This window comes from Chaetodon auriga, chromosome 12 (assembly GCF_051107435.1).
Source record: "Chaetodon auriga isolate fChaAug3 chromosome 12, fChaAug3.hap1, whole genome shotgun sequence".
In the NCBI taxonomy this organism is placed as follows: domain Eukaryota; kingdom Metazoa; phylum Chordata; class Actinopteri; order Chaetodontiformes; family Chaetodontidae; genus Chaetodon; species Chaetodon auriga.
The window spans coordinates 397697-421567 of record NC_135085.1 but is presented as its reverse complement, the minus strand read 5'-3'; the positions used below and the strand labels follow the sequence as shown (position 1 = coordinate 421567).

Here is a 23871-nt window from a genome sequence, read left to right as displayed (position 1 = left end):
AAAACAAAACTAGAGAAACAAGCTATGGAATAACAAACCAAACTCAACTGAGATACACTCACAGGCGACAAGGAACAATACTCGTGCTACTAGGAATACAAGAGACAAGAAATGGCTGGAAAGTCTAGCATGAAGCTTGAACAATCTGGCAACGAGACATCTCAGCCATGCTGCTCAAATGGGGAGAGAATCAGTGGATGAGAATTAGAACAACCTGGCCACACCTCCACTGCAGAACTGGAAGGGAAACTCACACACAACACATTACACAGAAAAACATGACAAAAATAATAAACAACACAATGCTTAACAAAGGGGTGGTTAGATGTTGGTCTACAAGAGTAGGCTTTAAAGGACTGTGGTGCATAGCCTGTTTGGTCATATCTAGTAAAGAACTGCCAGGTAAAATGTCTTTAAGCAGCCTAGTTGGGATGGGGTTAGATCAAAATCTCAAGATGCTCTCATGAGGAACACCATAATTAACTATGTCAGCTGCCATACAAAATAGTAACAAACAAACATTCAGGCCTCTGAACTGCCTCCAGGTTTTAACGTTTCTGTTTTATTATGTTTTTATGTGATTAACTGTCCAGTTAGTCCTAGCACAAGATTATAAATATTTCAGTCCCTGTACGTACAGAAAGGTAAAAGACTGTGTACTCACTATTTCTGTCTTCTGCTTCCTCTCAGTCCTGGCCATAGACATCGACTCAGTGCGTCTGGACTTGGCGTGGCACAATGCTATGGTTTATGGCGTCGCTGACCAAATTGACTTCCTGCAAGGGGACTTCCTTCAGCTGGCACCCCATCTTCATGGCGATGTGGTTTTCTTGTCACCACCTTGGGGAGGGCCTGACTACCTGACTGCTGAAGTTTTTGACATTAAGATCATGATGGAGCCTGATGGATATCCTTTGATGTTTTGAAATATATGTATAGTCCTAATTGGAGTGTGAATCATTCTACAGAACAAAAAAATTATTGCTGATTTGTGTACGCACATTTTGTTGTAAGCACCCTTACTTGTTTTCCAAATTAGAGTTATAATTTTTGCCTTTTTCATTCATTAAAATAGGTGCTACAGAGATAGAAACAAAGGAAAGGGAGTAGGAATAGCTTGACATTTTGGAACATTAGACATTGGTGCATTACACTATATTTTGTTTATCTGGAACATCCATAACCATCTGTTAAACTGGCAAGTTCAGTTTTCACAATGGATTAAATGATATAATTGAGATATAACATGTTAATCTTTGATCTTAAGGGATGCTGGTTGGTAGTTCTGTTACCTTTGGACAGACACAGGCTAGCTTTTTCCAGTCTTTATCCCAAGCTAAACTCAGGCCACTGACTGTAGATTTATTTTTACCACACAAACATGAGAGTGGTATCAATCATCTCATCACTTTTTTTTTTTTTTTTGCGTCTTCCCATCCCTGGACAAAATTTCCACAACATGAAATACCACAATATTACATGGGTTGATCCCTTGTATTTTGCACACTCCATGGGCTGTCCTGTAGCAGTCTGTTTGCATAAAATGTTGATTTGAATCTTTTTTTAATCCTTAACAGTAGACACATTTGAGATTTTCCACCTGGCCAAACTGATATCAGACAACATAGTGTACTTCCTGCCTCGCAACACGGACATGGATCAGGTCTGTATGTATATTCAGAGTGGTCCCATTAGAGCACATTAGTTATTGCACAAGAACACTAACATATTTAGCTCAAAAAGGTCACAGAGCACACAATTTTGAAAGATTGCACAAAGCAGGCATCTCTAATCTCACATTGTAATAAGTACATTATTTCACCAATTTGCTGTGACAATTAATATGTACATCAAATTTGCTCACTTTTAAACATTTTATTGATTGGCCAATGGTATAAATATGATATAGTATCACCTAGTAAATTTTCACCCAAATAATCTCTTTAAACTAGCTGGCTCACTTTGACGACATCCACTGCATTCTATTTTTACTGCAATAGTGATTTCAAACATATTTGCTGAGCTGTGCTCTGTTGATAATTGCATGTCCTGTTGTTAACTGCACAGATGTTTGGTTACTGGTGATTTGTTGTTTACTGTATGTTTTATTACTAATTTTGCTGTGTTATTACTGCTGTGTTGTAGCTTATTTTATGATTGTTATTGCTTATCCATTACGATGTAAGGTGACCTTGAGTGGTATGAAAAGGCCATTAAATTAAATGTATTATCAGAAACATTTTCACTAGATGAACATCTCCAGATCAGCTCAATGTCTTACCTGCCAAAAGGTTCCCTCTCTTGCTAGATCTGATGGATCAAGGACTGACTGACTGACTGACACAGTATACACTTCATTATCCTACAATTGAAGTGGTCAATTTTTTTGTTCTCTGTCTGCCACACCACTAGCCAGCACAAGCTCACCTGCTTATCCTGCCAGGATCTTTGGATTCTGGTGTGGTCAGCCCCACTGGGCTCAGGTTGGTCTCCGCTCCCCACCACTATACATGGTTGTAGTGCAAACAGGCCTGGTAGCCCCTCCAGGCCACCTCTCGCCCACACCGAACTGTTGGTGTGCTGCCACTGATATGCTGGGGATTATTCTGTTGATAATCCTGGGTTTCACATTGCTCCCAGGAGCTAACATGAGCTCTCTGCTAGTGCTCCCCAACTGGACTCCACCACAGATCTTCAGAAATTCAATAACCAGCTGCTGTCCAGGCTGCAAGGGCATTCTAAAAGAATACTTTACAGAGGCCATCCACTACACAGAGGTTCTGGACATATGTTTACCTACAAATTAAAATTCCCAAATTCCATCCAATCTCTGTGGTTCTGTCACACCCTCATTCCTCATTATATCACCACAACCAACAACAGATCCTCTTCCTCAGTCCTTACAACCAATCACAAAGCTGAATGGCTTTCTTATACTAACCTAGATTTCCTCTGCCTCACCGAAACCTGGCACAAAGCCCTGGTCTTTTTCTCATTTAACCAGACCACACCCACAGGATTCACATACATTGATTAACCTTGTCTTAAGGGGTGGGGAGGTGGTGTTGCTGTTGTTTAAGATAAGATAAGATAGATAGGACTTTATTGATCCCACACCGGGGAAATTTAGTCGTTACAGCCAGGAAGTTACAAACACATACAAGATACAGTATAGAAAAAACAACTATGTATATGTATATTTGTACAGATTGTAACAGAAATAGTAAATGCCAAAGAATCCTACTGTCATAAAAAAGTACTGTTGCTAGTAGTCTTGAGACTATGAGAAATGAGAACTAGTGACATGACATGTATTGTATTATTGCACCTGAGAAAATACTAGGTCACTTGAGAAATATTAGGTCTATGTACAGTGGTGGAAAAAAGTTTTCGGACAACCTTAAAATTTTACACAATCTCAAATATTATCATGAACTATTTGTGGAAAAATCTTTTTTGTGTTTCAAAGGGTGTGGCTGCATTAGACAGACACAAACAAATACAAATGATTTTTTTTTTGTTTATTGTTTACAAGAAAAACTAACAAAACTAAATTTTTGACAGTTTCAATATGTCAGTTCTCAACATTGTTGGTGTCAAAGTCAACAAATAACAGAGAATGTGTTCAAAACTGAACAAAAAATAAATAAACCATCACATCATCAAATTAATATTTAGTAGTCTTGCCATTAGCATGCAGTAGAGCTCTAATCCTGGCTGGTATGTTCCCCACGAGCCTTTCACACTGTTGAGGGATAATCTTGTCCCATTCTTCTTGAATTACTGCTTTTAATTCTTCTAAATTCTTTGGATTACGCTTTGAAACAGATCTTTTGATAATCCACCACAGATTTTCAAAGGGGCTCATGTCCAGGGATTGAGCTGGCCACTCTAAGACCTGGATACTGTGCTCATGCAGCCAAGTTCTACTGGCCCTGGATGTGTGGCAAGGGGCATTATCTTGTTGAAACATCCAGTTTTGACCTCAACGGAACAGTGCACGTGCAGAAGGGAGCATGTGGGTTTCGAGAATGGCACAATACTTGGCAGAGTTCGATGTGCCATCACAGACAGTGAGATGGCCAACACCAGCAGCACTCATGCATCCCCAAACCATGATACTGCCTCCACCATGCTTGACAGTAGGTACAGCTGGAGATAATGCTTTGCCTGGCCTTCTGCGCATCCTCACATTAGCAGAAGGAAGATAAAGCTGGAAACTGGACTCATCTGACCACAGAATCTTCTACCAGTTCCTGGCTATCCACTTCTTGTGTGCTTGGGCCCAACGACGCCGGGCTAATCTCTGTCTCTCATTGATCAGGGGCTTCTTGACAGCCTTGTACTTTAAGCCATGATCTAAAAGTCGGCCACGTACAGTGTGGGTGGAACACTGGACACCAGTTTGGTTTGACCACTGCTGCTGAAGCTCCTGTGATGTCATTTGGCGGTTTTCCCTGCACATGCGGATCAGGATGGGGTCATTTCTTACTGAAGAAACCCTTGGACACCCAGATCTTGGTTTGTCTTCCAAGCTGTTGGTTTGTCTGTATTTCTGCAGAGTGTATCCAACTGCTGAAGGGCTGCATCTGCACTTCCCGGCTATCTGGCAGCAGCTGTACCTTTCCTGGCTGAGAATCTGTATCTTCAGGTGTGTTTCCTGCGTTAGGTTCCTTGTTTTAGCCATTTTTGTCTCTGAAGAACTTTCAAATGTGCTGGCAAAAATTGTGTTTTTTAATAAAAAGCACGGCCTTCATTAGTGGATCACTGGTACCAAAATGACCCAATACTCGAAATTTCTTTTGTATTTTTATGGAACCAATCAATTTTTAGTTTTTAATGGCTTTTTTTAGGATTTGTTTAGTATTTTGGCTGTGACTGTACTAAAAGAAATTGCACTTGAAGACCTAAGAGTGATTCTTAATGCAATATTTCACAAATGCATGGGCTGTCTGAAAACTGTTTTCCACCACTGTATATGCATAATATATACAGTTTATAAAAATACATTTGCCATTATGGATAATAAATAGTGTTATTGCACAGTTGAGAGAAATATACAACTTAGAAATATAGAAATTGCATCAGGTGAAATGGATAAATGTGAGCATATATTAGCATTGATAACAGTAGTGCAAATCAAAAACAGGTTTGTGATGTAGAATTGAGAAAGACAGCACCAACACAGTGCTACATTACATGATGCTGGAGTTAAACAGTCTGACAGCTGTTGGGATGAAGGACCTGCGGTAGCGTTCTTCCTTACAAACTGGATACAGCAGTCTGTTCCTGAAGGAGCTGCTTAAGCCCCCCACCATCTCATGCAGGGGGTGAGATGGGTTGTCCATGATCAATGTCAGCTTGGCTAACATCCTTCTCTCACCCATCTCCTCGATAATGTCCAGAGGGAAGTCCAGGACAGAGCCAGCTCTCCTGACCAGTTTGTTTAGTCTTTTCCTGTCCCTTTCAGAGCTTCCACAGCCCCAGCAGACCACTGCATAGAAAACTGCAGATACCGCCACAGAGTCATAAAATGTTTTTAACAGTGTCCTACATACTTCAAAGGACCTGAGTCTTCTTAGCAGGTCCAGACAGCCCCTCCTGTACAGGGCATCTGTGTTATTTGTCCAGTCCAGTTTGTTGTTGAGGTGAAGACCTAGGTATTTGTAATCCCCCATGATCTCAATGTCCAAGCCCTGGATGTTCACTGGTGTAGTCTGTGGTACATTCCTTTGGAAATCAATTACCATCTCCTTCGTCTTGCTGGCATTTATGTGCAGGGGGTTCAGTCCACACCAGTCGACAAAGTTGGTTACGACCTCCCTGTATTCCAATTCGTTCCCCTGTGATACGCGTCCAACAATGGCTGTATCATCAAAGAACTTCTCGATGTGGCAGCTGTCGGCATTGTGTCTGAAGTCTAATTTGTAGAGGGTAAAGAGGAAAGGGGAGAACACTGTCCCCTGTGGAGTCCCCATGCTGCAAACTACCACATCAGATAGGCAGTTGCGAAGCCTCACATACTGTGGTCTGTTGGTGAGGTAGTTGATAGTCCACACACATAGGTGGCAGTCTACGCCAGCTCCTTCCAGCTTGCCCCTGAGCAGCGATGGTTGGATTGTGTTGAAAGCACTGGAGAAGTTGAGTAACATGACCCTCAGCGTGCTTCCAGTATGCTCCACATGGGAAAGACATCGATGGAGCAGGCAGATGACTGTGTCCTCCAAGCCAGTGCTTGGGCGATATGCAAACTGTAGGGGGTCCAGCTCGTTGCCCACCAAGTGACTGACGTGGTTCAATATAATCCTCTCAAAGGTCTTCATCAGGTGGGAGGTTTAAGGCTGAAGTGGTTGGGCTCCCTGCGATGTACGGTCTTCAGGGCAGGTACCACACAGGAAGTTTTCCAAAGGGCTGGAACTCTGATGCCATCCAGGGGCATCATCAGGGGCTTGGTGCCTGATGATTGGTGGTTCTTTATTCACCAAAGGTATGTGTGCAGGGAGCATATAAACCAGATTGTGATCGGAATGGCCCAGCAGGGGGAGAGGTGATGAGCTGTAAGCATCCTTAGTGTTTGCATACAGTAAGTCCAGTTTTCTGTTGTCTTTGCTGGGGCACTTTACATATTGTGTGAAAGTGGGGAGAGTGGTGGACAGGGAAGCATAACGTGTGATTCTGGCATGATCTTCGTTAACCAACTTTCAGTCAAACATATGAGACTACACTCCTGGTACTCCCTCTGCAGTCTGTTTAGCGCTGTTAGCTCTTCCATCTTATTTGAGACAGATCTCACATTTCCCATAATAACAGATGGTATGGATGGTTTTGATCGTCCTTTCTTGTCCCAACACTTTGCCCCAGCTCTGCATCCCCTTCTCCTTCTCCTTATTTCCTTGGTGATCTCCAGTCTTTGCACTGGGACTACGCTTGTGTTGCTCAGCGTGATCAGCTGGTCCCGTGTGTAAACAATGGGCCCGAAGTTCAGTGGATGTCCTGAAGTTGGGGAAAGTAATCCACAAAGTACCCTAACTAATTAAAAATCACTTTGCAGGGCAGCGTGACATGCGCGCAGTTCAGACGGTCAATGCTAACGCAAGGAAACACCAATCCTAACTTGTAGCATACCAGAATGACGGGGACAAACTCACCTAAAAGCCTCTACCAAGCATGCCACCCAAACGAAACATAGTTCATTCCCCAAGAAATTATATGCGCATGTAATGAAAACATGAAAATAGAGCACGTCAACGGTACTGCATCTGCTGATTTCACCACTTCACGCAAACCACACAAGCCTGGTATCATATGAAAGCAGAGAGTCTGATGATGCTGTTTTGGGGTCAAAAGTTATATTCGAGCTAGAAAAAAATGCTACTAATGTCTCCTCCAATGACTGTGTTAGTTTGAGACCAATCGCTAAGGTCCTGGTTTACATAAAGAGGAAGGGGTTTCTAGAATGGAGGGAGTGCTCTTCATGCAATAACCTGTCCTGGGGTTACTTCCTTCTGGATTGTCATTGGTGTTCCTATGGTGAATTTGGGTGCTGCCCCTCGATTCTTTTGACTCTGACTGGTCGATTGAGGTGTCGATCATCAAAATAGACCAATGGGTCGCTGAGCTATTGACCGGTGTAACTACGCAGTTAGTTTCACCGCTTCGTCTCATTTACACATGAATGAGCAGAGCGCTCACAGAGGACTCTACTGAGAAGCCCAAGGTGTTATTTTACTGTTTTATTTGCATTTTGTCCTTTTGTGAGAGCTAAGAACAATAGCAAGCAGAAAAAAGGCTGAAAAAGTGTTTTCAACAGAGGAGTTTCTCCATATGCTTGGATGAGATAACGGACTCTGCCCAGATGTGTCCAAATGGGCACCTGGATATACCTGTGTTAAAACATCTGTAAAACTGCTCAGGTTCATTTTTTAGCATGTACTTTTGCAGTCACCTTTTTCTCGAGTAAAAATTCAACCAGGTACATTGAACGGAGTGGACTTTTGTTATGACGATGCTACAATTATGTTCGGCCCCTATAGACTTGTATACACATCATTTTTTTTAATGACGGTAATGAAACTGATACTGGATTACCGCACAAACCTAGTGACCACATCACCCTTGTCCTCCAGAACCTGTCCCACAATAGATCCAATTCAAAATCCTTCCCTTTTTCAGAAATGCTTTTAATGTGTGATTGTGTTATGTAGTATTTTTAATGTGTTGTGTTCCATAATTTAACTTGCAAAGTGTCTTTGAGTATTTTTTTATAATTTTTAGAAATGTTTCAGGTATACTAAAAGCACCTCTGTGACAGCATTTTTTGTGGTTTTATAATGTTTTTTTTTATGATAATAATGATAAGAAGAAGAAGAATTAATTGCTCATAGGGTAATTGATTTGATGCTATATAAATTTAAATTAGTGATGATAATAGTAAAAAATAATGGCAATAATCAGGTCTAAGCAAATTGTGAAAAATCACAGAATTTGACATTTTTAGAGCAGATGAGTGATTAAAATAATGAAAGAATTTTGACTCTTGGCCAAGCTATTTTTTGAAAACATGAACTTGATTATTATAGTGTCACCTTAACACCAGTATTAAATTATTATATATGGGTCCTGGGAGATTGTGAATTTGCTTTTGGAAATAGCAAAAGTAGCACAGGATATGGTTTGTCAGCTTTTAACTAACCAGCTAATGCTCTTTTTCTTGGAATGTGAATTGTCTAAATATGTATTCTTTCTTGTAATAATCCATGCCCATTTTTATCAATCATTACCAAACATTATCAGTTTCACAGTGTGGAAATAACATAGAATTTTGAGGACTTGAGGAAAATCCGCAAAACTTGATGTTTTTAGCACAGAGCAGGTAAATTGACAGATTAAAATGATGATTGATTTTGCGATAATTGCGAAAATGTATTCTTGATTGTTAAAGTGGCACCAACCCACCTGCCCATTTTGGTGACTGTTGGTTAATCTTACAGTTACAGCGTGAGTGTTACAGCTGCAGGAACACTTCTCAATAACAAGAACAAAAATAATAGGGTTCCGGCAGCAAGCATTGCTGAGTAAAAACAATAGGGTCAGTCTAACACAGGTGCTTGGCTACCATAGCAGGTTATTCAGTTGTCATCACAACATTACTGTATCTACAACCACAATGCAACAATGTGTGTATTTCCTTTCTATTCTGGTCTGGTTTGACTTTATTAACAGTTTGAATGACTGGAGCAACACCTATCTGAAAATATATTATGTCCATGTCCATCTCTTCACAGATCGCCTCTCTGGCTGGTCCAGGAGGGAAGGTGGAGGTGGAGCAGAACTTCCTCAACAACAAGCTAAAGACTGTGACTGCTTACTTTGGCCGCTTAATACAGTCAGATGGCTAATACCCCTGGAAAAAGCATTACGAATAAGGATTTCTTCATCCACTTTCTGAGTAAAGAACAAAAATGTATTTCTACTCTAATTCTCTTTCTACTCGGGCCTACTGGACTTACAATGACATCTTCTATTATTCACTTCAGGGATCTATTCAAGTACTAAAAAGTACAGCAATTGTACTAACTTGTCATTACAACTGTGTTATGCGCAAATTAGAAATTGTTTCTGCCCACCCTGCATGTTTGAGTTCATGTAGGTGTTCCCTCAATTAGTTAGCACTTGAAAAATACTGTTTGAGACTTTTACAACATCAATTTATATTTTATCCTTTTTTTAATGTACTAGAGCCATTAAATATTTTTCAGAAAATGTGTGTTGTGATTTTGTTAAATTATGTAGCAAAATGTGAAAAATCTTTGATATACAAACTTATTTATACAACTTATATTTAATAGTCACTGTGAATTTTAATGTCACAATTCAGAGTCCAAATCTTTGAAACTGCATATTTTGAAGACTGCATTTCATTACGTTGTGACAGGTCAAAGAGGTCTGACCCACCCCCTCCAAAGACATTGGGCTCTATTTTCATCCCCGCCGCTGGCAAAGAGCAGGTTGCGCACCCAGCGCAGGCGGGCGCACAGCGCACTTGGTATTTTGGTACACCAGAATGGGCGTTGTGGCGCAGTAGGGGGAGGTGTCGGCAGGATCAGCCGGCGGATTTGGATTTTTGGTCCATTTCGGATCCATGCCGGCGGTGTAAAAGTGCGCTGAAAGCTCACCACCCCAGACCTGGTTTAACTCTGTGCGCCAGCGGCGCGCCACTGGGCAAGTGGGTTTTCGTAAACCAGCGGAGTCGTGCGCACACGTCACCAATACCTCACAGGCAGGTTTCCACAGTGTCTGGCAATTCACTGCAATCAATAATTAGCAACAGCCACGATTCCATGCAACTATCTGAGTCAGCACATACAGTCAGACCTAAATTTATAGATTTTGATCAGTATCTCATCTGACCACATCGCAAGCGCATTTGGCACGCATAATGGTCACTCAACCTGACCGAACAGGTGAAAAAGGGATTCAAACTAATCCATTAACGTCGCTGTTTCAACCACAAACAGCAGTGGCATCCTACTGCATCTATCTCAGAGCACTCGAGAGACAGAGAGAGACAGATGTCATTTCATTCCAAATACAAATGTTATCATTGTAATGCTTAACGTTATCTAGGAGGATGAGGAGGCTGCGGATTTACCATCTAAGGACCTCATATTTAGACATGAGTGAGCAGGAGTGCAGGTGGGCCACGAGAATAACGCCTTCAACGCTGTGGGCTATGCAATTTTCTTTAATCATCTGCTCTTTTGTATGTCAGAGGAACAAATTACATCTGCCAAGGGAGGTCGTCGATGTGGTAGCGCGCATCGTGGCCTCCAATGTGCACCCCAACTGCATTCTTCTGGCTGCGAGCTCAATCACCCTCGAAACTTCGCATGGGCCTCGCCAGCGGCGTTTTTACAGGTGAGGCGAGGAGCTGGTGTGATTGGTGAACATTGGACTCGGCAGTGTCAAACCCACTCCACGCCTTCTCTCCTCCCTCCTTCTGAGTTGCGCCGCTGGGTGGGACTGAGATGAGAAGGGGGAGTAGTTGCGCCCGCAGCGCAGTGCACGAAAATACCAAAGTCTGTGCCGCCACGCCCCATCGGCGAAGCGCAACTGGCTTTGCGCCGCGCTGGTGGCGGAAACGATAATAGAGCCCATTGTCTTTTGCATTTGGGTTTTGTGGTCTTTAGTTGCTTTGCTTGCCAGTCGCTTGATAAACGGTGTTTGTCATGTGAGATTGATGGTCAGGATACTTTCTGCATTAAACTTTAAGTGTCAAACTTAGCACGTAATGTGCTTGAGGGTGCCACTTGGTTGTATGCTTGAGAGCAACAACAATGCAAACTTAGAAATTTCTGAATATATTTCTGAAATTTTGTTTTGTTACAAGGTATTGGATTAGTTCTCTGTTTAGTTATATTAACACTACATGTCATGTAAAAAATATTAATTCAACTATCAGGATTTTAACCAGAACAATCACTCTGAATTAATTGGTCAAATATTAATAACAATACAATAAATATTATTTGATTCCCTTGCACTAACAGGCCGTGCTCCTGGTTATATTGCTGACCTTACAACCCCATGCGTATGCCCCCAGCCACCACCCCTCACGCCTCCTCAATCTGAAAATGCTTTTTTCCCTAATCATAGCAACGTCAATTTTCTGTTTAAACCTGGTGGCGACCTTCAGCTTAGTTCTCTTCTGGATGCCAATCACAGGGTCATGCTTTGATCAAAAATCTAATACTACTCATATTTTTCTGGTCTTTCAAAAAATTAATCATTAAAATTTTCAAGACAATGACATACACTCAGAGAATGAGACATCACCTTTGGAAAGAACAGGCAAAGTTTTATACATGTGACGAAAAAGCAATCTGATGCTACAGTGGCTTAACAAACATAAATTTGTATGTCATTCGGTGTAAGACAGCATGCCATTACACTGCAGTGCAGTCAAAGGAATACAAATACAATACAATCAAATGTCAGGATGTAAGCCATAGTTTTCTATGTGTTAACAAACATTCTTTTTAGAAACATCATTCTACTTCCTAACACTCAAAGGTTTTAATGGACAGATTTCATAAGAATCCTGAGCTACAGGTGCTTCAGTCCATCTGAAGAGGTAGGGCTCTATTTTCGTCCCCGCCGCTGGTGGAGCGCAGGGTGCACACCCCACGCAGTGGTGTTTTTGTGCAGCGCAGGCGGGCGAGCAGAGCACTTGGTATTTTGGTAAATCGAGGCGCACAGAGGTAGGCCAGGATGGGCGTTACAGTGAAGTGGGGAGAGGTGTCAGCAGGACCAGCTGGCGGATTTGGATTTTCGGTCCATTTCAGTCCACGCCAGTGGCGTAAAAGTGCGCTGAAAGCTCGCCACCCCAGACCTGGTCAACTCTGTGTGCCAGCGGCGAGCCGCTGGGCAAGTGGACTTTCGTAAACTGGCGGAGTCGTGTGCCCACGTCACCAGTACCTCACAGGCAGGTTTCCACAGTGTCTGGCATTTCACTGCTATCAATGATTTGCAACTGCCACGATTCAATGCAACTACCCGAGTCAGCACATACAGTCAGACCTATATTTATATATTTTGATCAGTGTCTCATCTGACCACATCGCAAGCGCGTTTCGGCACGAGTAATGGTCACTCAACCTGACTGAATGTACACAGGTGAAACAGGGATGCAAACTAATCAATTAATGTCGCTGTGCCAACCAGAAACAGCAGTGGCATCCTACAGAGCATATATACTGCATCTATCTCAGAGCATTTGAGAAACAGAGAGAGACAGACACATGGAAAAAACATAAGTGATGATCGTTGTCCACTATTACCAACGTCATTTCAAATACAAATGTTATCATTGTAATGCTTAATGTTATCTACAAAGATCGAGTATATCACTGCTTTGAGGAGAAGGAGGAGGAGGAGGGCGAGGATTTACCATCGAAGGACCTCATATTTAGACACGAGTGAGCAGGAGTGCAGGTGGGCCACGAGAATAACACCTTCAACACTGTAGGCTATGCAATTTTCTTTAATCATCTACTCTTTTGCATGTCACAGGAACAAATTACATCCGCCAATGGAGGTCGTCGACGTGGTAGCGCGCATCGGGGCCTCCAATGCACACCCCGGCTACGCTCTCCCGGTTGCGGTAAGGGTGACAGAGGCTCTGACCTTCTTCGCCACCGGGTCTTTTCAACATACCATGGCCTCGGTGCTGGGGATCAGTCAGTTTGCTGTCTGCTGGGCTATACATGTAGTTTCCTCCAGTCTAGTCTGACATGCAAATGAGCACATCATTTTCCCTGCAATACCTGAGAGCCAGGTGGAAACTAAGCAAGGGTTCTTGTTGAAATTTGGATTCCCTGGGGTCCTTGGAGCAATCGACTGCACTCATGTCCAATTGCGCACCCCAGAGACCCAAGCCCACATTAATGTGAACCGAAGGGGGGGGTCCATTCCATCAATATCCAGGTGATCTGTGACTCAAATTGCCTGGTGACAAACGTGTATGCCAATTTCCCCGGCTCAGTCCTCGAAACTTGCCATGGGCCTCGCCAGTGGTGTTCTTAAATGTGAGGCGAGGAGCTGGTGTGATTGGTGAAGATTGGACTCGGCAGTGTTAAGCCCACTCCAAACCTTCTCCCCTCCCTCCTTCCGAGTTGCGCCACTGGGTGGGACTGAGATGAGAAGGGGAAGTAGTTGCGCCCGCAGCCCAGTGCACGAAAATACCAAAGTCAGCGCCGCCATGCCCCATCGGCGAAGCGCACCTGACTTTGCGCCGTGCCTCCATCGCGCTGGCAGTGGAAACGAAAATAGAGCCCTTAGTGTTACTGTCCTCCATCAAGAAGTAGCTAGTCTCAGTCCTCAGCATGGCCACATCTGCCATACTATCCTAAGTCCAAATTCACTAAGCCTTACCAAAGCAATATCATTAACACTGGTGAATGTCTCTTCAAAAATACTGTTAAATGGAAATAATTTCTCAGCAGCTGGGGAAATTGTGATTCCTAACATGCTGCACATAGAGGGTGATTACTTCATGTCCATTTAAAGGACAGAGAAACACGCATTTTGGTGAGTTATTTGTTTTGCTTGTTACTTGCCACCTGGCACAGAATTGGAGGACATGATGAGAATGCACATAAAAATAAAAAATAAAAAAAAACTCATTCCAACCAATCCAAGTATTCAGGATTTTTTTTTCTTTTTGTGGATCTTGTGACTTGTCTCAACCACCAGTCTCACCTTGTCTTTGGTCAACGGGACCAACAAAGCTGGGCTCTTCGAAATAGTTTGCTTGCCAACAACATATAGCTTTGGAGTTATGGAAGGTGTATTGGTTCACTTGTGATGAAGGTAGACAGGGCAGATTTGCCCTGCTTCCAATCTAAACACGTCCCCCACCTGACTCAACAAGATTGAACTTAATCTTATCTTGTTCTGGGTTGCATGGCACATGAGAAGATTTGCAAGAAGTTGTAATGTTAAGAAACCCCACAGTATGTGGTATCATATGTTTTTGCATTATTGTGTTTTGGCATTGCTAACAAAGTCAACCCCTGCCTCAGAAATCTGAAAGAAAAAAAAAAGTGAGTTGAGCTCTTGAGGACTGACAGAACTCAACCCTGAACTCATTTGGCAGCAAAAACAGAAATTTAACAATGCAATCATTAAGAGTTTCATTAATAGTCAGAAGTCATTAAGAGACACCGTCAGTTATGTAGATGCAAAAATACATAGAAGTTTCACATTTCCTTTTCCCCGGTTCTTAGACGAAATGATATGGACAAAGTCATGGCTACATCTCCTTCACAGACAACCAAGCCACTCAGCATGCACACAGATACAATAACTCAGCAAATGTTTACTTGCTGAGTAATTTCAGTTTTAAGGCTGAAATTAAACCCTGAAATAAATGTAACATAAGGCAAAACAAGATTTCATGTAAAAAAAAAAAAAAAAAAGGCATATACGAGCATTGCTACAGATGTGGCGGACTATTGGGATTAATGGCTTAGTGATCATTACCATTAATGCCATGATGGTAATTGCAAATGAAATGAAAATAAATCACTCCATATCTCCATACAAGCTTTGTCAGGCAGTACTGTGCCCATTATTTTAATACCCATGCTGTAATGCCATGGTGTCCATTGTCCATAAAGTTTTTGAATTAACCACTCACTACATCTGCAAGGTTTCAAAGGTGGCAACCTCACTACTATTCTCTATGCTTAGAAAACTACATACATCCTAACATCATGTGTCCATGCTGCTGAGAGGAGTTCAGATGAACCACTCCTTCTTGCTCTCATCAATGGTTTCGGTGAAAGCTGGGTCATTGACAATGATGGCTGCGTCTGCACAGTCTGCTGACTCTGCTCCCTTGGCCTCATTGGTGTGGTAGGAGCCTTTATGACGGAACATATGGCGGATCACAAACACCATGAGGCAGAGGACAGTGAAGATAACCATAGAGATGATGCCTGGACAGAGGCAGAGATATACTGACTTTTAGTCCACAATATACTGTAAGTCAAGCCCAACAATGTAAATTGATGCTTTTGTTAGATCCCCCTGCATGCTAAGCACCAAAATCTTTCATATTCCTCACCTCCAGCTTGTAACACTGGCTTTCTGTTGCATGTATAGTGTCCAAATCAAGCAAACATATCCCTGATGACATCACTATGACATCACCAAGAATAGCAGTACACCTGCAGACCCACATAAGTCATCATAAAAGACATCAACAAAGTTTCACTTGCTGATTAGTGCTCCTCATGACTTTAAACTAACTTTCATGTGTCAAATCAGTGAAGTGCTCCTTGGACATTTTCAGAGTAAGAGCCATTGTTAAAACTGTTCAACCAAAACAGCCCTTTTTCTTTTCTCGATTAATGAGATACACATAATGAGCATTATGAGCAGTGCACTCAATGAAAGGTGGAGCACAGAGAAAAGTGCAGAGGATAATGTAGTAGTCCAAAATTTTCAATCCCATCTGAAACAGCTCTGTGATAAAGCTTCCATTGTGCCAAAACACATTTTCAACAAAAGAAATATGACAACAATACAATAATATATAATCTAAAATACAGTGGACACACAGAGATGTAAGCAATGACAGAGCACCAACCCTAGCAGCAACACGATGTGTATGTGCAGTAAAAGCAGCAATACCACATCATCAGACCTGAGTCCATTTGAATCCAGCTGCAGCTCTAAGACTTGGTGGTTGAAAGCTAAATGAGATGTACCTCCAATTATGGCAGAGTTACGATCCACTCCATCATCACTGGCCTTGTCCTCATCAAAGGGGAAAACAGCTCCAGCTGAGGACAAAGCAAACATTTGTTATCTATCTGCATTCTGACAAACTGTTGTTTGACTTTGGCATGTCCTCATGTTCCTTCAAGCTGCATTATTTATCTGTGTCTTTACCAGCTTCTAGGTGCCAGGGGTCACTAGCAGAAGCCACTGGGGAGATGGTCAGTGGTGAGGCTCCACAGTTGGATGGCACCAGAATCCCATGAGTGCTGACAGGTGCTGCCAGGCCTGAGCGCAGAGCAGCTTTCAGTGGCGCCACACTGTTCAGCTGAACTCTTGAAAGACAGCCCACAAAGCCTGGTGTATTGTAGCGCTCAATTAGGATGGGGTCAATCTGTCCTGTTTCTACAAGAAAGAAACAACCAGGGTGTTATCTGCCCTAACAGATCACTACAAAAGTCTCTGTAAGCAGCACAACTAAACCTATTTCTACAGAGGGCCTGATGCTATCTTTTGAAAGACTGACTGATCTGTTGCTACAAGAAAATCCTGTTTATTAAATTAACAGTAGGTACATGCTCTGTCTCTAAGTTTTGATAGGCATATAACGAAAACATTAATTCCCTTCACAGATGGAACATTAAATGCTAAATATTTGCCTGTAGGTCCCAAAAAACAAATAGTAATTTATGGACTTATTTGTTGTGATGTCTTTGTATTTGTGGATTACTTTGTTTTGTGGTTGTCACTGACATCTGGTCAAAAATAAATTTCAATAGCCCCATTAGAAATATATTTCCTGACAAAATCCATATTGGGATTAATGCATGGTAGAAAATATACACGTTTTTGTAGGGGTGGGTGTAGGTATGGGCCTAGGGGGTTTAAGACACTGACCTTAGTTGGAGTCCCCTCAATTCATGTCAGGTCTGTCTAGTGTTTAAAAAAAAAAAAAAAGCTTTCTCTGTCTTTTTTTGTCAGCCTGGAATGTTGATGATGCCGTCTTCATCTTGTAGCCTATGGTGTATGACTATGAAATTAAGATCCAACTGAAAGAGATTAATATTCCAAAGGGAAGTGGTAATAAAATACCTGCCATACTCCTCGTAAATAACAGGATTGCACAGGAACTGTGTTTACCATCAACGGTTTTATAAAGTGTTTCAGAGCCTGTGTAGTTATATATTTTATACAATCATGTTTCACAATGTGGTGAACCTCACCCCATTCATGCATGAGCCTTTGGAGGAAGCCCCTTCTATACCAAAGAATGTTTCAATCACCTGTTGCTAATGAACTTGTTTATTATCACTTAGTTTTTTGAGTTTTCCACAACTTTCCTGGCTTTTGTGGCCCCTTTCCCAACTTATTTGAAATGTGTGGCTGGAATAAAATTTAGAATAAGCATATATTAACAAAAAACAACGAAGTGATGAAGAAAAACATTAAAATATATTGTGTTTGTACTGTTTCAATTGAGTATATGTTAAAAAGCATTAGCCAATTATCACATATTTTATTCACGTTGTACACAGTGTCGCAACTTTTTTGGAATTGGGGTTGTATTTTGAATGGCAATTTTAATTAAATTAAGGGCTTTTGGTATAGACAAGCCTATCATGTGGGTAAATCATGTGACCCTGTTCACCTATGGGTTTCCGGTTCTCACAGATACACTTCATGATAGAAGCTGTAAATTATGGGTAGACCACAGAGTAAACTGAAAATCAGTAACTGGGACTGTAATTAATAGTGTAGCAGGAGGAGAAAAATCACACACATGTACATGATTAAAATCACTGAACATCACCTAACATCATTTAGAAATTAATCCTACCTGAGTCAGACCCGCACACATACTTCTACTTATCTAAATACTTACCAAAGACCTTTCCAAGAAATATACTTTTGACCAAGTTGAACTGGGTGTCAGAGGCCTCAGGTAGGGTGTATGTAGACACTGGGTAATGGTCCAGCTGGATGATATGGACAGCAGAAAGGAATAGTGACAAGTCCAACAGATAACTTTAATCTGTTACCATTACCACCAAAAACTGTTAATCTTCCAGTGCGGGCTATAAAAGACTAATGCACCGAAAAAAGTAATTTTCCTCTTTCAGTATTTATACATGCAGATATTAGTTTTATTTGTTCAAGTTTGGAGATATCTGTCTCTGATTTCTGTCCCCGCCCCAAAAGGAGGTGAAAAGAATTTCATTTTCACTGCTCAAAACATGAAGAGACTACATTTAAACAATTCAAGTTTATGTGCAGTTGGCAATCAGTAATGAATATACATCATGTTAAATGGTGAGGGTTAGAGGTGTTGGTAGGTGACTTTGGACAGAACCAGGGAATCTGTTTGCTCCCGCTTGAAGTCTTTACGCAAAGCTAACCCAGTCCTGTTGCAGATGTGTATTTGACACAAAGACATGAGACTAATATCCATCTGAACATCTCACTTTCCGAAAAAAGCTCATTTCCCAAAATGTTAAACTATCGCTTTGATGCAATCAGACACCACTTTTTCTACTCATTTGCAGCATACACTATTTGGTAAAGCATTGTCAGGTACTACTGTAGTGACAGGAGGCACTAACCTGTAGTTGTATCTCTCTTAAGTTCCTGGTTATGTTAACAGAGTGTGGTTGTCCATTGGCCATGTTACGATGGTCAATATCAATGGTGTAAGGTTCTGTTAGCCCCCCGAGACTATAGCGGATCTGAAGAGTGCCTGGACACATATGTATAAAGACATAAAGCATGTTTTGACACATGATGATAATGTAATAGCAGTTCATAAAATATATCCTTTTATCTCTCTCTCTCTTTTTTTTTCTTTTAATCATCAGCTATAATGTTGATGAACCCACCGTTGTGCCTGAGCACCACAGCCACATAGTCCTGAGTCCTGGAGCTGATGTAGACCAGAATGCTAGGAGCGCTGGAGGTGCTGAAGCTGAACATCAGCTCTTCCTGAGTCAGGTTGGCCTCACTAGGTACACCAGCACCTGATAGGCTCTTCACTTCCTGCAACCCTAAAGTTGTCACCTCTGGCAGGAAGTCATACCGCACCAGGGTTCCTGTCTCAAAGTAGCCACCTACATCTAACACACACACACACACACACACACAGACACAGACACACACACATACAGAAACAAGAGCAGAAGAAGGGTAATCAAAACAGTATTAAAATGTTCACTGTTCTTTGTTACTGTATCTAATCTAATGAAACCTCTACCATTAGCTATACCCGTTTGTAGTTTGGAGTGTTGCGGGGAGCAAGAGCTGATCCCAGCTGACAGAGGCTGATAGGTGGCGCCAGGGCCGGTTCTAGAAAATGATGACTAGGGGTGCATCTCAGATCAGAGGGGGTGCACATCACCCGGGCGCCTGCTCTGGGTCTTGGGGTGAGGGGGGGGGCAGGAGTGAGCAGCCGGACGAGGCTACTGCTTACTCCCCAGCAGCAGCTAAGCTAACTTCACGAAGTTCAAGTTCAGATCGAGTCTCTGTCTCACGACCACCGTTGTCTGACTTGCTGGCGTGGTTGTGCTTGAACCACTTTCGAATATCCATTGTTTACTTTGTGTTAACGGTGCAGCAGAGAGCAGCATCTTACTGATGCAGGTAACTGCGCGTTGGACGCAGATGAGTGACGTGCCCTAACTAGGGCTACAACAACTAATCGATAAAATCGATAATAATCGATTATTAAATTCATTGGCAACGAATTTGATTATCGATTCGTTGGGTAGTGATTAACTTGGCCCGCAGAGCCGTTTGTTTTGCTGATCAGATCAGCCTGGTCGCAGCCTGTCACTGGCTTAAAAAGTCATCAAAAGTGTGGGAGCACTTCACTTTAACAAAAACGAAAAAAAATGTTAACTGCAAATTATGCAAAATGAGACTGTGCGGTGTATTACCGTTAGATAAACGAAACGATCTACTTGCTGTGAAACGAACGTTTAGCTGGCCCACTAAGTTTTCAGTCTGTTCTCATTTAATTCTGTATTTAGTCTTGACTCCTGTCACTTATTTATTGTGTGCGTGCGTGTGTGTGTGTGTGTGTGCGCGCGTGTGTGTGTGTGTTGTCAAAAGTCTAGTCTGTACTTGCCCTTATGGCCTGTGTATAAGCAATAATAATTAACTAAAACAACAAGGTAAGTGCATTTTTTAAAAATCCGATTAATCGATTAATCAAAGAAATAATCGACAGATTAATCGATTATCAAAATAATCGTTAGTTGCAGCCCTAGCCCTAACGCACGCGCACTTGTCTAAGTTTTTTTTTCCTCTTTTCAACTGAGCATGCAGACACATAAACTGAGGGTGCAATGCATGCTTATGCACCCTCGTAGAACCGGGCCTGGGTGGCGCCATGTCCAGTGGCTGATGACCCTGGACAGGTCGCCACTCAATCATAAGGCCGACACATAGACAGACAACCCTTCACACCTCTTGACAATTGGGATCGCTAATTACCATCTGTGCAGAAGGGTCCATCATATGCGGTGAGGGAGCAGTCACAGGAGTATCCATTGTACTGCTCCACACACTTCCCTCCATTCCTGCAGTGCATCCCATAGCTGCTGCAGTAGCCCTGGCAACCTGGATTCACCCCTGGAGTCATCCTCGCCCTCTCTTCCAGGTCAAAGGTCACACCATTGATCTTCAGAGCCCGCATGCAGCCTAGGAAACCCCTCTGACCACTTGAGGCACCTGGCAGATAAGACATTAACTCACATTAACATTAACACATTAACTCAGGCAGAGCACTACAGTCAATAACAGCTTCAGTCCGGCTTTACACCCACTGAACCAATTTAGGACCATCAAGACCCATTCAAGTGTCCTGAAAAGCACTATATAAATATGCTATCGTTATTATTATTATTATTATTATTATTATTATTATTATTATTATTATTATTATTATTATAGAACGAGGAGCATACCAGCCAACATCGGAATTTGAAATACAGGTGCTTGTTGCCATTACTTTAAATCTATCACCATTGACTAAAAACAAAAGCTGATGTTACACCATTAGTCGACTCTGCTCCTCCCAACGGTAGACAGTTAACAAGCCATTTTTTCCACCTTTTTGTGGTCAATTTCTTGCATTTTCACCCTTATGAACAACAACTTTTGGTACTCAATAAAAGCTCTTTGTGGTTTCTTGGTTTGATCGATCTGAGGAACCATAAACAATGGAAAACATTCTCTCTTTTTTTTCTTTAAGATTATTTTTTGGGCGTTTTTTTGCCTATATTGTGACAGAGATAGCTGAAGACATGACAGGAAAGAGGGCAGAGAGAGAGGGGATGACTAGCAGCAAATGAGCCGCAGGTGGGAGTCAAACCTGCGGCCACTGCAAAAGACTGGCAGCCTTATTACATGGGGTACACATCTTACCAACTGAGCTATAGGGACACAGTGGCAACAGTTTACGCCACAATAAAAGAGTGACGTGACGTCATGTGCTAACAGCCTTTTTTCTTGCACACTGCGTGCATTCTACCAATTGGCACCTCTGAAACATTACTGTGCCTCAGAAAGAACCACCCTGTTGTGGTGCTATGGGGGTTATAAACAGTCTTTTATAAGGTGAATGAATACCATAAGGTAGAGATTTTAATTAAGTTAAAAATAGCACAAAGTGTGTTCCACAAGGAAATCATATGCACCAAGTACTTCACATAGAAAAGACACAGAATAAACATAAAGAACATAAACATAAAGATAGAGTACATAGAATGCATAAAATCAAGTTAAAATACAACAATTTAAAAGAAGTACAGCAGTGCATGGGTGCAGGTAGTTAAAGGCTCAAGTGAAGAGAAAGCCTTTAGCTTTCTTTTCAAAGTACTCAGTGAACTAGCTTCCCTAAAATCTGTAGGTAGGTTCCAGAGCTTTGGGGCATAATTGACAAAGGCTGCATCCTAGGGCTGGGCGGTATACCTGTTCACACCAAATACCGGTGTATATTTTTTTATGATATTAAATTTTTAATATACTGCCACACCAGTGTATGTGATTAAACAACGTTTGGAACGCTGCGCCGCGCGCCACTGTTTCAGACGGGACTGTTTTCAGTGATGCGCTTCTAAACATGCATGGTGCGGGCCATGGTGACGGTAAACTGTAGTGCTCTGGTGTTACGTTACAATGCAGACGGATGGGATAGACATTGAAAGTTCCGAAATCGAAGTTACAGAACTAGCAGAACATGATGACACAGAAGAACTTGTGCCAAAAAGAGGAGCAATGTCTGTTGTTTGGGGTTTTTTTGGTTTCAAAAGCAAGTGTTGTCGGGAAGTTGGCGCCGGTGGTGGCAAGACGAGCAATTTGCTCCACCACCTTAGCGGCAAGCATGTCTTGGAATATCAAGAATGTATGAAGTTACGATCAGTGCCCTCCCAATGAGCAGGTAACACAGGAAAAGAAAAGGAAAAACCAAGCCAAATGTCACTTCAAGACGCATTTGCTAGAGGGACTCCCTACGACGGAAAAAGCAAACAATGGATCAAGATTACAAACTCTATCACTATCCAGTTACGTTTTTATCCTCACCTAGCTAAAGACATGGTCCCGCTTAACACTGCAGAAAAAGAAGGCTTCAGGCAGATGATCAAGACAGTGGATCCCAGGTTTGAAATATCAAGCAGCAAATACTTCAGCCAATCCCCGACTTGTACCAATTAACCTGTTCAATACAAGTGCCACCTGTACAGGGGGCAGCGTGAGATGCCTGCAGTTCAGATGATCAATGCTCACACTAGGAAGCACCAATCCTAACTTGTAGCACATCAGAATGATGGGGATTATATGCGCATGTAACGAAAACACGGAAACGGCGTATGTCCAATTTAGAGCATCTGCTGATCTCACCACTTCACACAAACCACACAAGCCTGGTATCATATGACAGCAGAGAGTCTGCTGATCACGAAGATGTCTGCCTCCTCACTGTGCGATGGAAACTCGGCGAGCTAGCAGCCAAAGAGTAGCAAAAAAAAAAAAACTTCGCTAAATCATAAAGTATGTCTTACCTTTGCTGTTTTGTGGTCAAAAGATATATTGCAGCTCGAAAAAATGCTGCTAATGTCTGCTCCAATGACTCTGTGTTAGTTTGAGATCAATCATGAAGGTCCTGGTTGTTTACATAAAGAGGAGGGGGTTTCTAGAGTGGAGGGAGCGCTCTTCATACGATAACCTATCTCTGGGGTTACTTCCTTCTGGATTGTCATTGATGTTACTATAGTGAATTTGGGTGTTGCCCCTCGAATCTCTTGACTCTGATTGGTTGATAGAGGTGTCGATTATCAAAATTGACCAATGGGTTGCTGAGCCATTGACCGGTGAAACTGCGCAGTTAGTTTCATTGCTCTCTCTCATTTACACATGAATAGGCAGAGCGCTCACAGAGGACTCTGTTGACCAGCCCAAGATGTTATTTTACTGTTTTATTTGCCTTTTGTACTTTTATGAGAGATAAGAACAATAGCAAGCAGAAAAAAAGGATGAAAAAGTGTTTTCAACAGAGAAGTTTCTCCATATGCTTGGATGAGATAACGATACTCT

At 42.1% G+C, this 23871-nt stretch overlaps 2 protein-coding genes across 3 annotated transcripts in view; one reads left to right on the top strand and one right to left on the bottom strand.

The window, feature by feature from the left end:
* tgs1 (trimethylguanosine synthase 1) overlaps window positions 1-9448 on the top strand; it is a 52441-nt gene extending 42993 nt beyond the window's left edge. Inside the window, exons 13-15 of one of the 2 annotated variants that reach the window (XM_076745924.1) lie at window positions 691-909; window positions 1587-1663; window positions 9285-9422. In XM_076745924.1, coding sequence (XP_076602039.1) covers window positions 691-909; window positions 1587-1663; window positions 9285-9398 — 410 coding nt within the window. In that variant the 3' untranslated portion in view covers window positions 9399-9422. Of the gene's footprint in view, window positions 1-690; window positions 910-1586; window positions 1664-9284 lie in introns of both variants that reach the window. The other variant, XM_076745925.1, reaches the window with a different exon arrangement.
* Window positions 9449-14409: 4961 nt separating this feature from the next.
* The window catches only part of cntnap2b (contactin associated protein 2b), a 141123-nt gene continuing 131661 nt past the window's right edge, over window positions 14410-23871 (bottom strand). The window contains exons 19-25 of the mRNA XM_076745920.1: window positions 20770-21006; window positions 19158-19391; window positions 18885-19018; window positions 18167-18260; window positions 16459-16689; window positions 16275-16349; window positions 14410-15500 (exon numbers count right to left, since the gene is read on the bottom strand). Of these exons, the coding sequence (XP_076602035.1) occupies window positions 15301-15500; window positions 16275-16349; window positions 16459-16689; window positions 18167-18260; window positions 18885-19018; window positions 19158-19391; window positions 20770-21006 (1205 nt within the window). The 3' untranslated portion in view covers window positions 14410-15300. The remainder of the gene's footprint in view (window positions 15501-16274; window positions 16350-16458; window positions 16690-18166; window positions 18261-18884; window positions 19019-19157; window positions 19392-20769; window positions 21007-23871) is intronic.